The sequence below is a fragment of the Macadamia integrifolia genome, chromosome 9, assembly GCF_013358625.1.
Source record: "Macadamia integrifolia cultivar HAES 741 chromosome 9, SCU_Mint_v3, whole genome shotgun sequence".
NCBI lineage: Eukaryota > Viridiplantae > Streptophyta > Magnoliopsida > Proteales > Proteaceae > Macadamia > Macadamia integrifolia.
In genome coordinates, this window is record NC_056565.1 from 21,409,577 (window position 1) to 21,427,743 (window position 18,167).

Sequence of the window (18,167 nt, forward strand, 5' to 3'; positions counted from 1 at the left end):
ACAATACTTCTAGGAAAGAGAGTCATAGGAAACAAATTGGGTTATAGGATTAGTACAAGCTCTCTTTCCCTATCCAATAACAATGGGAAAGTCTAACTCAGATGAGGGAGAAGGGATGTTACCTGACTGAGGAAGGTGATCCTTAGGAAGTAGATTCAAAGAGGACTCTTGGCAAGTCTTCTTTCTCCTTTTGTGTACACGAGGTCCACCTTATCATTACCAGAATCTGAACCACCTCTTGAATGACCACCAATATCAACAATATCCACCTATATATGTTTCCCATTGTCAAGCATAAAAGGGGAAACAGGCAAGGGGAAAGAAAAGGAATTTCATCAGCAACCTTTTCGCTCCCATTATTCTCCCCTGAAGAGGATGTTGATGGGGAATAAAAATGGGAACAGACTCAAGGAAGGTGACATCTTTAGAAAGAAGCTTTTGTCTTAAAGAAGGATGGTAGCACTTATAACCTGTGGTAGTGGAGGAATAGCCAAGAAAGATGCATTTGAGAGCCTTCGGGTCCAGTTTAGTCCAAGAAGAATTATTAATATGGACATAACAGATACACCCAAACACTTTGGGGGGAAGAGAGAAAGAAGAAGACTAAGAAAACAAGGTGTCCAAAGGAGTTTTGGAACCAAAAAGTTTCATTGGCATACGGTTGATTAAAAAGGTAGCAGTAAGGAGAGCATCAAACTAAATAGTTCTAGGAACATGCATGCCAAAGAGATGACTCCTACTGATTTCCATCAAATGGGAACTTTTCCTTTCAACAACCCCATTTTTTGGGGTGTGGCAACACAAGCCAGCTGATGGATAATACAATTATCAATAAAAAAGTCTTGAAGGCCACCATACGTATACTCCACCCCCTTGTCAGAACGAACAATTAATTTTGGTGTCAAACTGAGTACAGATCATATAATAAAAAAATATTTTAAAGGCATCATAAACATCACTCTTATGCTTCATCAGAACCATCCAAGTAGCAAGGAAAAAATCAACAAATGAAACAAAGTAGCGATAACCAAGTAGAGAGGTAGTAGTAGAGAGCCCCCAAACATTAGAGTGCACAATGTGAAAAGGAACAGTAGATCTATTACCATGATAAGAATAAGAGGAACAATAATGTTTGGCAAAAATACATAGTTCACAATGAAAGACATGGGAACTGGGAAGTAGAAAAGAAGTAAGTAAATGAGGTAACTATTTCCTCATAATAACAAAAGAGGGATGTCCTCAACGTTGGTGCCACAACATCAAAGAATCCACAAAACTACTATCATTACGTCCGCACACAAGATTGAGCTATAGCAAAAAAAAAAGTGATTGAGGTTCAAGTAGAGCTCTTTCTCCTCACGCCCACTGCCAATAATCCTCTCCGTCACCAAATCTTGAAAGAGACAATGAAAAGAAAAAATGTGACACGACAAATTAAGGATTTCATTAGTGACACAGATAAATGATCAGTGGCATAGTTAGGGACATGAAGAACATAGTAAAGTGAAATGGAGGAAGTATCAGGAATGCTACCCTCACCAGATACCCTGACCTTATCCCTAGTCCCTACCAAAACAAATGGAGTAGGAATCATAATGATAGGACATACCAGTCATGTGATCAATGGCACCAGAATCAATAACCCTAGATAGAGATGTGGAAGGAGTAGATGTGGAAACCTGCAAAGCTGAAGCTGAGGAATCTGGCACTGTAAATGAAGAGGATGAGCCACCCAGCTGTGACATGACCCTACGAAAGGTTATAATATCCTCCCTAGTAAGGGGGTTGTGCTCTACCTGTATGTAGGAGTAGACCCAATAGTGTCAGTCACAGTCTGTACACTGTTGGCTCTAGCTCCCACTCAACGACCACCACCTATACCACTAAATCCAACACATGTATCAGGAGGACGGCCATAAGTACCCAACATCTCTCTTTAGTGTGTCCATATTTCCCATAATGATCGCATCGAGGAATCTATCCCTATCATCTCCGCGAGGTGGCCCTTGGCCTCTGCCGCCACCACGTCAATCTCTCTTATAGCTAGTAGTAATAGTTAACCGCTCAAAGAGGGGGTACAGGTTCCACGGCCACCCATCGAGTCTCTTCACTCTGCAAATAGCTACACACCTCATCAAGGGATGGAAGAGGAGACCCGCTCCAGATTTGTATCTGGATTGGCTCATACAATGGATTTAAACCACCAAGCAATATAAGAACACGCTCCTTTCTGAGTGTTCAGTAAATCTTAGCTTCATCTTCTAGATTGGATAATTAGAGGTCCCTATAGTGATCATAGTCTTCACAGAGACCGATAATAGTGTTGAAGTATTCAAAAATGGTCCTATCTCTTTGCTTCATGGTAATGACCTTTTGGAGTAGTTGATAAACCTTAGCTGAGTCACCCACTCAGTCAAAAGTTTTTCCGACACTATCCCAAATGTCCTTTGTAGTCTCTTTTCTCATAAACCTTCTTCCAATCACAAGTTCTGAAAAGATACGATTGAGGTTGATGCACAGACAAGAGAGATCTTGGAATAATCGGAGAGAAGACATGATGGTGGAGATGAAGAGGGATCAGCTTTAGAAAAGATCATAAGGTCCCAACAAAAGCAAGGTAGGTGAGATTGAGGGCTATAAATTTAGGAATGGGGAGATGAGGTGAAGGTCCCGTGGAGGATGAATGTATCGAGAGAGGACCTCAAGGGCAAGGGAAAAGAGGAAAGGGAAGAGGGAGCAACCTTGACGAATATTGAAGAGGAGAAATAACTAGCAAGACTACCATTGACAAGAACCAAGAAGTGGGGGAAGAGATGCAATAGAGAATCCAATTGATGAAAACTGGAGGGAAAGACAACTTATAAAGAACCTTGGATATGAAGCTCCAGCTGATGGAGTCAAAGGCTCTATAGATGTCAATTTTCAGCAAGGCAACAGGGAATGGAATTTCCTATCAAACCCTCTAACAATCTCATGTCAATGATGCTTCTCCCTGCTATGAAAGCAAATTGATTGGTACGAACAAAGGAGTAAATAACAAGCCAAATCCTATTGGCAAGGATTTTAGTGATAAATTTATAAAGGAGATTGCACAGAGAGAGAGAGAGAGAGAGGTCTAAAGTCCTGCACGGAAGAGGCTCCTTCTTTCTTAGGAGTGACGCAAAGAAAGGAATGATCAATCCCTTGGATTTGCGATGGATCGAAGAAGCTTCTTACGGGGCTTTGAAGAGGCTCCTATGCTGATTTGTGGTTAATTAAATATTTGATTTTCTACTTATCAAGAACATGCAAACATTTTCAGGCTGAAGATTGCCTATAGAAACATGTACTTGCATGAATAAAAAACAAAGCTACATGAACACACATTGTCAAATTGTCTAGTTTCCTTCAACACTTTCAATGCCCTCATTAGGTAGGCTAATTATAATTTCAAATATCATTTCTTGATAGCCAGGCATAATTATCTTTAAATATATATATATAGTATTATGAAAGCCAGAAAAATATTCAAAATATAAAATAAGATACAAATAATAAAATTTCAGCCAGGAAATGCAACTCGTAGATCCCTAGGAATAAAAATTAACAATTGCATTTGCTAATAAATTTGAAAATTGGTATGCCCCAAACACCAAATATAGAATCTATGATACAAGAACACAAAGGAATAGAAAGTAAACATATTCTCTCAGGTTTGGAATGAGGATATACACCTACTTTCCACAGAAGCTGTAACACATCTGCATCAATCTTTCCAGGAACCTTTGTTGCAAAAATTCTTGCAATTTCAAGAAGAGTGACAGCCATATCTGGAGTAGCCTGATAAACCAGAAATGAACACAATTTAGAAAAGGAAATGAAGCACATTCTAAATACTTTAAATAGAAGCGGAACATATAAATACGTGGAAGTTAACTTTACCCATACAGGCCACATATGTGGCAGATGAAGATTATCTAGAAGTTATTTACATTCTGTTAGTAATTACCCTCTCTAAAGGTCAAGCTGGATTATGCCCCCAACAATCCAAAAAGAGATCCATTATTGAACCCTTGGCCCTATTCTACCTAGGTCACAATTCTAAAGCTCAAGGAACAGGATTTTCCCATCTGGAACATTCACCATTCTCACAGTAACAATAACAGTCATCAATTAAGAGCAACCCAGTGAGGCTCCCGCAACCGCAGGCTCTGGGAGAGGCAAATGTATACAGCCTTACCCCCTGTTTCACAAGAGAGGCTGTTTCCAAGGTTTGAACCAGTGACCAACATGTTGCAATAGTGCAATTTAACCGTTGCACCACAGGCTCGACCACTAACAGTCATCAATTCAAAATATATAGTCACTTACGTGAGAACTAACATGAACAGAGTAGGACAGAAAATGAAAGGATGTAGAAAATATAATAAACAGCAAGGCACAGATTTCTGTGCACATACTCATGAACATTCATACATAACTACACATAAAGGAGAAAAATGATTTTTTTTTTTGACTCATGTGGAATACCTTAAACCGAGCATGTAGAGTAAGTAAGACATCATTCAACAGGGTTGATGGCCATGCTGGATCAGAGAGCTCAGATGCGATGATGGATTTTAATTCTTCAAAAGATTCATGTGGACTTTGCATCCAGATCAAAGCCTTGATTACCATCCCTCGAACATAAACACATTCACATGCAACAGTAGTTCGCACTATTTCCATTAACGAAGCTAGTAGACTTGCTATTGTGTCCTTCCCACCTGTTCCATTAGATAATGCAGAAGTCTTTCTGCTAGCTACACACAGACAAAAATGTTATGAAGAAGACTGTCTCAAGAAAAAATCCATAAAATGGCCCCACATTTTATACTTAATTTAATAAGTGCTCAGCTAAGAAACGGAGGCAGAACGGATTCCTAAGCTACAATTAATTTGTGGAACGGATGTTAGTCGCCATAAACAATTTATGGGATCACTTAAGATCAAAAGGCAATATCATAGCAACATTTCTTGCTTCCTTAATTCCAGGTTTGCAACAATAATCAAATTATACTTCAAACTCGGCAACTCAAAAAAACAGCATTCTGCCATGGATTCATGAAACGAACTATGCAAAAAAAAATCAGATAACAAATGAAATATAAAAATAAAATAAAATAAAATAAAAACATTTTCCACAACCGAAACAAGGAGTTGTGATGCAATCCGGGGTTCAAAAAACCCAGTTCAGATTGCTAACCCCCCCCCCCAGCGGGTGCTAAACAACTGAAACAATGAGGCTAATGGAAGTTATGTGATTAACAAGAATTTTACAGGCCAACTTAGGAGTATAAAGAAGGAAAGGACGAGGAGGGATCATGAATTAATGAAGAAGGGCAATGTAGGCATTAACAAAGAAATAAGGACAAAGCAGAATTAAGTATAAGGGGGAGGCTATTTTTTGGAAAACAGGGAGACATGGTAACAAATAATACAGCACACCAGTTGTCGTCTTCAACCTTCATAACAACAAAACCAGATAAGACTTTTCTCAATTTTGATGGATGGAGAGAGTTCCCCAGAGAATGAACTCCGGGAAGTTAGAATAGATGATGCAGATTAATAACCAAATAGGCTTGTTTTATTAGGAATAAGCCTAGGGTTGGGTTCCATACATGTTGGGCCTTTGATCCCATGTGTTTTGAGTGTAATAGGCCACTTTTATGGGTCTAAACTAGGGGTTCTAAGGTTGCATACGGGATTCACTGATTTGTTTCCTTTTTCATTAGTTTCCTTTTTAGTTGGGCTTTGATGGGGTTAATTAGTTACTAAATTCAGCCATTAGTTAGTTTCTAAATTCAGTCAAAAGTTAGTTTCTAATTTCAGTTTTATTTAGTTTCCTTTTTCATTAGTTTACAATTTCAGTTTTTTAGTAACTCAGATTTAGTAACTTTTGAGTCGCTATTATTTGTAAACACCCCCCATCATTATAAATAAAGAAGGGCTGCTACTGATGCCCACGATTTTTATTGAATGAAAAAATATGCTGCTGCTGCCACTGGTCTCTGTTGAGGCTGTTCTTTGTGTTTGATCAAGGAAGAAGGGCTTGGTGTCTGATCCAAGCGACTCCTTGCGGCGTGAAGTTCAGGAGGGTTGTACAGTTTCTTCTTTCTTATTTCTCAAGTGTTTTACAATTACTATTACTGCTCCACATTCCAAGTATTTATACATTTAATTCTTCCCAAAAATTCTTAATTTTCACAATCGGTTTCTGTGGTTTGAATCACTTCCGGTTTCTGTGGTTTGAATCACTTCTGGTTTCTGGTTTGGACTACTACTTGGGTCGAGTCATTCACTCTTTGGAGGTTTCCTTCGATCCAAGTATGAGGTCATTCTGACCTAGGATATTGAAGTAAAGTAATCTGGTCCTATTTTTAAATTCTAGTTTTAGAAACCCAGTTTTCTACCTACCGACCTCTCACTGATCTGAGGAATCAGCCACCTGATGGGGCTCAACTTTTGGTCGACTGTTAGACCAGGTTAGGGGAGGGATCGATGCTAGTTTGAGGATCATCAGACCAGGGGTTTGACTGATCTGATATTAATTTCAGTTCTGGCCGAGTGTGTTATTCTGCCCAGATTCCAGATCTGGTTTGGCTGATCTGTTTCTGTGTTCTTTCCTGACTGATCATGAGTTGTTTCTATCAAATACCTGTTACTGGTTAGTCCTACTTGTTGGTATACTTATGTTCTCAGGAATTCCAGAATTCTATGCTTTAACTGCTGGTTTACAAGGACTGTTTAGCTATTATTTCTGAACTGTTGCCTACTGTCTACTGTTGGGTGATTATTGATTATTCTTTGGTTTACAAGATCCTGTTGTCTGGGTCTAGTTTGGCTTGTCAAACCTAGTCCTACATTAATAGAATTTAATATGATAAATAGAAATTCAAAAATGAATAAAAAAAAAAAAAAGTAGTAACATTTCTATACAAGAGAAAAAAAAAATTTTTCTTTGCCAATTCTTTTTTTTTTTTTTTTTTCTTTACTGCTCGACAATCAAATCTGGATTCTCAAATTTTTTTCAGACATCCAATCTGACTCTTGCGTTCAGAGTGGAATTTTGATTTCAATTTGAGGAGTAGGTCTATTTTATTTCTGGTTCTTGGACCAGTAGTTCTAGGCATTGACTCGGCTCTCTCAAACTGTTTCTCATTATTAAGAAAAGGTAACAAAGATAAAATACGAGCTTGTTTTTATAGCACTAGTATATTAATCGTCGTTGTTTTCAAGGTCAATCGATACTCGCTCATCAAGATAAAAAATATCTTTGGTCAATAATAAATTAACTAATTAAACTCATGTTTCTATAATCAATTAGATCCCCCGATCCAATTGGGGGCAAATGCCTACGAAAAGATTGCATACACAACCCCAATTAAGCCAAGGTTTTGGGATTAAGCGGTTAACCCTGAAGCCTCTTAATTCCAGTCCACAATCGCAAGAACCAGCAGCCTGAGTACTGAAATGCCCCCTATGAAACTGTAACAACCAGATATAGTGTGGGTTTTGATGTAAAGAAGGGGGTCTGTTGGGGATGATCTTCTAGAATCAAATCGCCTATGGCAAGGCAACTGATGCCTGGAATCTCATGCTGAAAGAACAGGGATCAAGAGAGATTGACCCACTCGTGTAGTTCTCATAGCCCATGTAAGAAAACCGAGTACAGCAAACAACGGAGAATTAACTGGATGAAGAAGAGAGAAGCAATCAGAAGACCGAGTACAGTAAACCTACTTTCCTATTTTGAAGGTGAAACAAAAGAGGAACCTACTCTAAAACAGAATTAAGATCTAAATCTACTAATGGAAATAAAGATTGATTCTTACCCAACTAACTTGACCGACACCCTACTCTAAAAACAAAGAAAATAAATAAATAACCAAATTACAAAAGTTAGCCCCAAGTAATCACACGCCCAAATGCATCATAATCATGATCACATACATGCCTATGTTACACAGTGTCAAATTCCAGTCATATTTATCAACTTTGTTTATGTGCATCTATGCCTAATGCATTGTTTCTTCTCTCCCCCATTGTAGCTGGTTGTCACAATAATATTTTTACTTATAGCGTGCTCATTAGAAGATTAAACAGACTCCCACTTAACCTAACTTACCCTAACAATTTCTTCTATAAATATTAGCATATCTTAGTGACAGGGATAAACCAAATTTAAGTACCCTAATTAAGGATCACTACTTGCATAACTGATTTGATAATTGATACTTTAAACCACAGTGGTAAAAACGCAAACTTTAGAGATCAAGAATTTCCTAGAAGTCACATCAGATAATTTACTGGGCCAATGCACATAAAAGGAAACTACCTTCAGAAGAGGTCTCATTGATATCTGAATCAACTGATTCAATACTTTCAGAATATACAGTAAGATGAGCTCCTTCATCAATATCCTGCACGCCTAATGCAAACGCTGCTGCCCGACTTTTTCCCATCTCCTGAACAACTCTTGCTGCTGCATGAAGCACTGGCCTGGAGAAGCTGCGGAAAGCACTCTCCAATCTAAAAATAATGAATACATAAACTAAGTTAGAATAACTATCAAAACAAATAACAAGTACATTTAACTGAGAACCCTTCAATACAACATTTTCACTTTTTTTATCGATCAACAAAATACTACTCAAACAATAAAGCATAAGACAAACGAGAAAATGAAATGAACTCTATTAAACCTTCTCATCACAAGTTTGATAAGAGGCTGAGGACGCCTTGTTTTTTGTGATTTATCTTTGGCAGACTTTGGTGGGAGGCCATCCTTCAATTCTACGTTAGGATCCTTTGATGATACAGATGGCGCCTCTGGCATCTTAAGAATCTCTCTGGTCAGTCGGTACCACCCAGCAGCACGCTCTTCAGTCCTACAAAAATCAAATGTCAGATTAGAATAATTGATAGGAAGACAAATTATAATAACAAGTCCACAATCTTGAAATGGCATGCAAAATCTATCAGCTAAACAAAAAAAAAAAAAAAAAAAAAAAAAACAACAACAACTAAAAACATACACAAAAGAGGAATAAGAGAAGAATACCTCTCCATGTTATCAAATTTTCCCAATATACAGAGTATTGCCTCGAAACAAACTCTTTCACTCCCATCCAGAAGAAGTTGATAAAGGACAGATGTAAACTGAGATTTAATATCAGGCCTTTCTGTAATCACAAAATTTTAGGTTGCATCACCAATACAATTCTTTGCATACACATCTACCAGTCTGAAATTATAAACAATAAAATATAAATTTACCATCTAATACCCGTGCTCTAGATATTGTATGGCACAATCTAGCAAGGGAAACTCTAGCAAGAACATCATCCATGGATATAACATCGTACAAAGCCCCTGAGTCATATAACATCAGTCAGTTATTTATCATTATTAGCAACAGTGACCAGAAAACACTATTCCATATTTAGATGAATAAACAGAAAACACCATAAAAGCGAATATTTGCAATACATAGTTGTCAACGCGGGTTTTCAAAGGCTGGGCATGTGCACGCCTTATTGGTTTGCACGCATTGTGTTTCTGTTAATATAAAACCAATTTTTTTCTAATAGTTTGATTGGGTTGTTTATAGTGTTTATATACAACAAGATGACCAGATCAAGCCCCTTATTTATTTATTTATTAAAAAAAAAAAAGGGGAAAAAGTGAAAAGAAAGAATTCTTAAAAGCTTATTGTTGACAGTGGAACCGACACTGCTGTTATTGCTTTGGGCTTTCTTCCGTTGGCAACGACAACCACTTTGGCCTTCTTCAAAGAAGAAGAAGAAGAAGACATACCTGTCACCATGACTCCACCTGCGCAAGGGGCAACTACACCCACTTTACCCCCTCCCCCCACTTTCCACTTATACCCCTCATTTCACACATATACAGATATACCCCCAATTTATATGATAGTTACGTATATACCCCCTCTACTCATACACCCCCACTTTATGTGACAGTTTATGCATATATCCTCACTTTACATAACACCACCTAGGGCACCTATGTTGATACATGGCATATCTATGATTGTTTTTGGTGATTCCTCACTTGTGTTAAATAGTGAAAAAGATTTAATCTTATTGGTACATCTAACCTCTCTCTTTAGTTTCATAATGTGCAAGATTGTTTGTGCTTTGGTTCTTTGGATGGTTGACAGGTCAAGTCACTATTGTGAGCTTGGCATTCCAACATATGACAGCAAGTGGCAATCAGATTGATTACCATAGGCCCTTGTGTAAGCCCACCCCTTTGGCCTGAAGTTTTCATTCACTTCAGTGCGACCATCTGCGGCATCAAGTGACACCAACAAAGGATTAACAAGTGCCTCATATAAGTCCACACTTTGGCTTGAAGTGTTTGCTCTCTTCACTAAGTTTTGGTGGTGTCAATACAATGGTCTGCATCAAGAGCAACTCATTCAAGTCGTTGAAGATTTCATCACCACCAAAACTGGATCAAGTCCAATCATATCAAGTGGGTCAATCAAGAGCATCAATGGTACCAAGCTTCAACGACTACATCAAGTGTAGATGATTGCCTGTGTTTACGAATTTGTACGGTAATTTGAATACTTGTAAATTGTAATTCGTAGCACATATGTAAAGTGATTCTTAACTAGGATATTTTAGCCACCTTTGACCAAAAGAGTCCAAATTATAACCAAATGGCAAACCAACACTAAAGACATTTGGTAGCCCGATCTCGGGAAGCCAAATTACCAAAATTGGGTATTTTTTGACATAGAAAACATTTAAAATGGGAAGATAAGTGAATATGGCCCGGTTTGGGGTGCTGGAACTCCCCTCAGCCTATGGCTCTGATACCAGACAATGTAAGAATAGGGTACCGATATCCTAATCCTACAGTAAGGATCAAGGTACTGACTTACAGTAGGTTCAATGTACTGATAGTTTTTAACACAGCAGACACTCTAGGGTCTGAAACACAATACTAGGGTGTTAACCAATCACAGAAAAATAGGACAGCACACAGTTCTTAGTGTCGGCAGGGCAGAAAGTGAAACAAACACAGAATTAGTAACTGCCTCAGATTTAGCAACTAACCACTCTGACGGAGCTGTCCTTCAAGTCAAACGTAGTCCCTGTTGGGGGGAATAACTCCTCAAAATATCAGCCTAATCTGAGGGCTGAATGCAAAACTATGAAGGGACTCAGAATTAGAAAGTTTGAAAGCAAATTAGCAACTCACAAGTGACAACAACTAAAAAAAAAAAAAGCCTTCATCTTTGGTAGGGGTATAGCCGATAACATCATCTTGTACCACGAGATTGTTCGGGGCTTTGAGCAGAAATCCCATGGATTGGTGGCTCTTCTTAAGATCGATCTCAATAAAGCTTTCAACTCGATCCGTTGGGACTTCATCTCAAAGGTCCTCAAAATGTCCTTCCCCCCCCCCCCAAAAAACTGTCTGTTGGATCCTGGCCTGCATCTCTACCCCCCATTTCTCGGTCCTAGTGAATGGTAGCCCCGCTGGCTTCTTCCATTCCTCTGTTGGAATTCACCAAGGATGTTCACTCTCCCCTTTCATCTTCTCCCTTGGCCTTGAGGTCCTTTCTAGATCCATCCAATCTTCCACCAACCACCACCCCATCTCCCCCTCCCAAAATGCAAGCCTCTCTCCCTTACCCATCTTGCCTTTGCCAATGACATAATGATCTTTTTTAAAGCCGCTCATTCCTTCATTTCTTCCACCTTGTCTTCCCTCCACCTTTTTGAAAGTCTCTCAGGTCTCCGCCTTAACTGTCTCAAATCTCACATCATCATTTTTGGGATTTCTGAAGCCACTTCTGCCCGTCTCCTTGAGATTATTGGTTTCACTCTTGGCTCTCTCCTAGTCACATATCTTGGGCTTCCCTTCATCCCTACCAGGCTTTCGGCCCATCATTGCACTCCCATCCTTGATTAAAAGAAGAGGTTGCAGTAATGGAAGAGCAAGCTTCTCTCTTATGCTGGGATACTTGAGCTATCTAGATTGGTTCTCCAATCCATGTACCTCTACCAGTGTGGTATCTTTGTTCTTCCCCCTTCCCACCATTAAAGCCATTGAGTCTCTCATCTATTCCTTTCTTTGGAAAGCCTCTGACTCCAAGTTCCTCCACCCCACCCACTGGAGCAATGTCTATCTCCCCAAATCTGAAGGCGGCCTAGGTCTTAGGAACACCAAAGATATCAACTCTATGGGCATTCTCAAGCTCATTTGGAGGGTGGTGACCAAACAAAATGGCATCCAGGTCTCCTGGGTTTATTCTCATCTTCTGAAGCATGACTCCCTCTGGACCACTTCCCCTAGTCCAAATGCTTCTTTGGTCTGGCATGGTATCCTTGGCTTAAGACCCTTGGAAATGAATGCCATCTCGTACTCCATCGGTAATGGTGCCTCTACGTCCCTCTGGCTTGACCCTTGGCACCCATCGGGTGTGACTCTTCATGCAGTAAGCCCTAAGATAATCTATTCCTTGGGTCTTGATCGATCCGATATTGTCTCTTCCATCATCCTTAATGATGCCTGGCCCCCCTCCTTCCCCTCCCCTTCTGGATGACATTTGGACCAACCTCCCCCCTTCCCCCTGGGCATCGAGGCAGTGAAGATTCCATCCTCTGGAAGCCCTCCCCTTCCAACTTGTTCAGCTCTTCCTCTACCTGGAACTTCGTCAGACCTTCTACCCCCCTCACTCCATGGCGAAATCTCCTATGGTTCAAAGGTCACATTCCCGTCACTGTTTCACCACCTGGCAGGTCTTCTCCAACTGCCTTCCCAAGCAGTCCTACCTCATTTAACATCACATAGTTCCTCCTCCATATTTTCTGTGCTGGAATGGCAACGAAGATGTTGACCATTTGTTCTTCTCCTACCCCTTCTCCTCCGCCATCTGGAAAAAGGTTCTCAACCATTGTTTGCATTCTAGTAGGAGAGTTCTCCCTTTCTGTAGGGAATGGATTTGGGTTGAAATGACATTTTGGGGCTCCACCATCTGTGACATTGATGGGAAACTTGCTTTCTGTGCTACCATTAACCACCTCTGGATGGAACGGAATCTTCGTAGATTGACTTCCAACTCTCACTCTTACGACATGATTTGGAAGGCCATCTACTTCTACGTCAACACCAAGCTTGCCTATCTTCCCCACTGCACGGTCAGAGATTCCCCAAGGAACAGGCTCACTGTTGTCTCCAGGGGCCTCCCCATCTCAATCTTATTTACTGTTCCCCCCCTCATCCATCTCCTCTTCCCTCCCTGTTGTATATTCTTCTCCTTTAATATATTTTATTCATAAAAAAAAAAAATGGCCCAACCAATAGATTAGCTTTAAACTACTATCTAAGGGAAGAACCTAGGTGGGCATTCCACTTTCAAAACCTGGGCTGGAATGGATGGCTTGATCAGGAGTTGCAGGTCCACAAAATTCTCCGCAGAGATCTCCAATATCAGGGAGCCGCAAGATTGGAATTGTTCTTCAAGTTTTGTCTCCACTAGAAGTCTACAAATTCATGGATTGAACTTTTTGGATGTGAACAACTACTCCAGCACTATTGAAGAGCTTCAAAGCCTCTCAGGTGTAGGATAAACCACACAACGATAAAATAAAAACTGTAGAAATCGATTGAGAGAAAAAGATTTGTGTGGGGGGAGGGGGGGGATATGACCAAGGCCTCTAAACTATATGGCCTTGGTCAGTCTCTCACTGCCACAAGGTATCACACCTTAACTGCTTCTCACAGAACATGGTAAAAACCAGAGCTTTCAACTCCATTAAATCATGGGCTGAGCACCAAGGCTCTTACAAATATATAGTGTTTGTCAGCAATAACAGAAAATAGAAAGAATGCTGAGAAAAGAGTCATCATACACATGGTGTGGAATGTCTTGCACAATAAGTCATATAAAAAAAAACTGAAACTTAGTATCTAACTAAAACCCCGAATTAGAAACTACATAACTCAGACATAGAAACTACATATAACCCCGATTCTGGTTTTAAGTGAACCAGAAAAACACCCAACCCAAGGCTGGTTAGGCCAATAGGCCCCAATGAACTAAAGCCCACTTAAGTGAGATGGGTTCCTATGGTTCCTGTGGCTATAGTTCTGGCCCAAGAACCTGTCTACATCACAGAAAATTTCAAAACTGAACCTGTAGAGACACTTCAACAATGCCCGATTTGATTTAGGCATCAGTCTGAAACCCAAACCTTGCAAGCAGCCATTTAGTCACGTAAAGTGTAGAGGGTCTTTTCATAAATAAAATCACTTAACTTTACAAAGAAAAATATACATAAAGGTATAAGACACCAAACAACAACAACAACAACAACAAAGCCTTATCCCAACTTAATGGGGTTGGCCACATGGATCCAAGCAAGGACAAAGAAAAAGAAAGGTAAAAGTTAGAGGAAACCGCTTACCAAGAACGTCAATGAAGTAAAACACAGCTACAGGGGGTCCGCCACCTAGATCTTAGCCCTCCACTCCGCTCTGTTGAGGCCATACTTGGTAGAAGGCCTAATTTGTGCATGTCTTTCTTCACACCCTCTCCTATGGTCATTTTTGGTATGCCTTTAGCTTTTTTGGATCCTCCAATCTAGATGAGGTCACTCCTCCTTATTGGTGCATCAAATGGCCTCCGCTGAACATAGTTATACCATCTCAAATGACTTTCACAAAGCTTATCATGAGTCGAGGCAACTCCCAAATCCACTCTAATATGTTCATTCCTTACCTTATCCCTCCTAGTTTTCCCACACATCCATCTTAGCAATCTCATTTCCGCTACACATAACTTATCAATATCTCTCTTCTTAACTGCCCAACATTCCACCCTGCACATCATAGCCAATCGCACGACTGTCCGATAGAACTTTCCTTTAAGCTTTAAAGGTACATATCGTACACACAAGACTCCAGATGCACCCCTCCACTTCATCCATCCCACTTTAATTTTATATGACACATCATCCTCAGTATTATCTTCTTTATTAATGATAGAATATCTAAAATGGTCACTTTGCATAATCCCTCATCCTCAATATCGCCTTCTTATAAGGGTATAAGACACCCACAACTCTAAATGGCCAAACAGCCAACTGGCCAACTCACTCTAGGTTTTCAATTTGGACTGATGCAACAACAACAAAGCCTAATTCCAGCTTTATAGGGTCAGCTACATGGATCCAAGCAAGGACAATGAAGAGAAAAGGTAAAAGTGAAAGGAAGCAAAGGACAAAAACAGTAACGAAATAGAACACATTGTTAATTGACTATTTTTAGTGAATTCATATTGACAGTATTTCTAACATTTTTTTTTTTTTGGATGAATGAAAAAATATATTACCAGAGGAGGAAAAAGGGGGTGGAATACAGCAAACAACTAAAGGGAAACCAGCCCAAACAGAAAAGAGGGTGGAATTACATCAAGATATCAAAAGAGAAGCAAGCCCAAACTAAGAGTGGAACAGCGAGGAAGGGAACTAGCTCTTAAGGGGGGGATGCAACAAGATGGAAGAAGGGAAACCCCAGGAAACAACAATAAACCTATTCCTTGGGGAATCAGTAATCGGATGATGGAGGAGAAAAGCAAGCTTGGTACTGACTTGGAAATAGATGGCATTCCAAATCTCATCATAGGATTGAGAGTTGGAAGTCCGTCTACAAAAATTCCGCTTGATCCAAATGTGGCTCATAGCGGCGCAAAAGGCGAGCTTCCCGGCAGTGTCACAAATGGTGGAACCAACAAAAGTCATATCGACCCAGATCCATTCTCTAGCAAGATTAAGAACTCTTCTATTAGTAAGCCAACTATGTTTAAGGACCTTCCAAATCAGAAGAAAAGGGGCAGTAGAAGAAAAGGTGATCAGCATCTTCAGTACCATCCCAACAAAGACAGCGGGAGGGAGGGACTTGAATATGCCAATAGATAAGGAAGGAATGCATGGGGGCCAGTTGGAGACAGCACGCCATGCAGTGAAGCTATGGCAAGAAATGTAACCTTTGAACCAAACAATCTTGCGCCAAGGAGCAAGGGGACCCTTGGATCTGACAAAATCCCAAGCAGATGAGGAACTAAATGAGTCGGATGATTTTGTCCTCTCTTCCCCTATGCCCGGGAGGGAGAGGAGGGAGGTCAAGCCAAATATCAACCAAGGGGGGAAGGGGGAGGGCACCGATTCCCATTAGCCATGATTGAAGCAACTAAGGCAATTCTGCCCAAGCCAGAGGAGTAAATCACTCTGGAGCTAACAAGAGAATGAAGAACACCTGAAGGGTGTCAGGGGTCCAACTAGAGGGAGGTGGTGTTACCATTGCCAATGGTAGTGGATATTGCCCCAAGGGAAGCAGTTCTAATGCTGAGGATATTACACCAAATCCAAGAGTGATCAGAGGTAACAGGAGTCGTCCAAAGAGAGTCATTCTTAAGGAGGTCTTAAGGAGGTAGGAATAGACCCAAGAGACCCAGATATCGCTATGCTTAGAGATGATTTTCTAGATGAGCTTGAGGATACCCATAGTATTGACATCTTTGATTCTTCACAATCCAATGCCGCCCTCAGATTTGGGGAGACAGGCAGAAGCCTAGCCTATAGGGTGTAGGAATTTTGATGACTCAATTCCTTTCTAGATGAAAGAGTAAAGGAGTCTGTCAATGAATTTGATGGTGGATTTAGGGAAGGTTCATGGTATCGGGCATCGACCAGGTTTCGACCTATGGGGAGACCGAAATTTATGTGGAAACCTAGGAAATTTCGAGGATACCGAGAAATTTTTCTAACACATTCACATCATTAGTTTCATTAAAAAAACACAAAGTCTTACTTGTGGGGTGAACCAAAGGTTCGATAATCATTACGCTGACTTGTTGGCTTAAATTCTGAAACTTTACTACATAATGACTATATATAGTCTACAATCTACATCAAAACATAAGACATAATCCAAATGATACAAAATAGATAAAAATATTACATCATCAACAGTTATCTGTCAACACTGAAGTACTGAACAGTAGTGACTCAATTACTCAACACTCGAAAGTAGTGACTCAATTCCAAGTAGAGTGTCTAGGCGGTTCCATCCAAATAGTGACTCACTACCCTCAAGGCACGTATGTTATCTTTTCTAACATTATTTAGTAAGCTATATATACCTTATATCATAAAAAATCAACATTAAGCCACATCACAACCCCAAAGGCATGCATGTTATCTTTTCTAACATTATTAATTAGCTATATATACCTTATATCATAAAAAAATCAACATTAAGCCACATCAAGTCATTAAAATCAACATTTAGCCATATAAAATCATAAAAACTAACATTAAGTCACATTAAGTTATAAAGAATCAACATTTGGAGAAATGCTCTTGTTCTATAATAAGTTTGACCAGTTAAATGATTATTTTTACCTAAGACTTTTTTTAAGTATAACATAAAACTAGCTTTCCAACGAGTCTAAGATTACTTAAATCTGAGTTGTAATGACATAGTTATGCTCTGGTCAACTTATTTTAAAGTGCTCGAATGCTATTAAAATCGCCTTAATGAAAATAATTTTAGGGATATCAAAACAAAAGATTATTTTACCGGACTTTTGGTTTTTAGCAATGTTTTAACATTATAGGATTTATAAAATTTTCATAATTGAAAAAAACCCCGGCAATTAAAAGTTGAAAATCGCCCCTATAACCAAAATGCAGTTTTGTTCTTGGACTGGGGGGTTGACTTTTTTTCCTTTAGGAATTTGATTTTTAAACTATTTTTATTGAATTCAAATAGGGGGTATTTCCTTACAAAAATGAAAATCTCCACTGTTTCCCCAAGTTTCCCACACTTGGGAGAAAAAATGCACAAGAGAATGTCAAAATTTCGAAACCTGCCAAAACCTGGTTGAAACAGGTGATTTTTTAAAATCCCCCAGGGTTTTGTTTCGACCTGGGTCGATACCTGCGAAACATGCAAAATTTTGCATGTTTTGCTTGAGTTCTCGAACCATGGATTTAGGAAGAACAAAAACACCTGACCAACAAAGGTACATCGATTGAAGCATAGATCTAACAAGCTCTAGTCTTCCAGCATAAGAAAGAAGTTTTCCTTTCCACAGCTGA

At 39.6% G+C, this 18,167-nt stretch overlaps 1 protein-coding gene across 1 annotated transcript in view; it reads right to left on the minus strand.

Moving 5' to 3' along the window:
* LOC122088137 overlaps nt 1-18,167 on the minus strand; it is an 84,376-nt gene that overhangs the window by 39,998 nt on the left and 26,211 nt on the right. The window contains exons 10-15 of the mRNA XM_042657298.1: nt 9,298-9,393; nt 9,083-9,203; nt 8,724-8,909; nt 8,357-8,550; nt 4,510-4,781; nt 3,718-3,819 (exon numbers count right to left, since the gene is read on the minus strand). Coding sequence (XP_042513232.1) covers nt 3,718-3,819; nt 4,510-4,781; nt 8,357-8,550; nt 8,724-8,909; nt 9,083-9,203; nt 9,298-9,393 — 971 coding nt within the window. The remainder of the gene's footprint in view (nt 1-3,717; nt 3,820-4,509; nt 4,782-8,356; nt 8,551-8,723; nt 8,910-9,082; nt 9,204-9,297; nt 9,394-18,167) is intronic.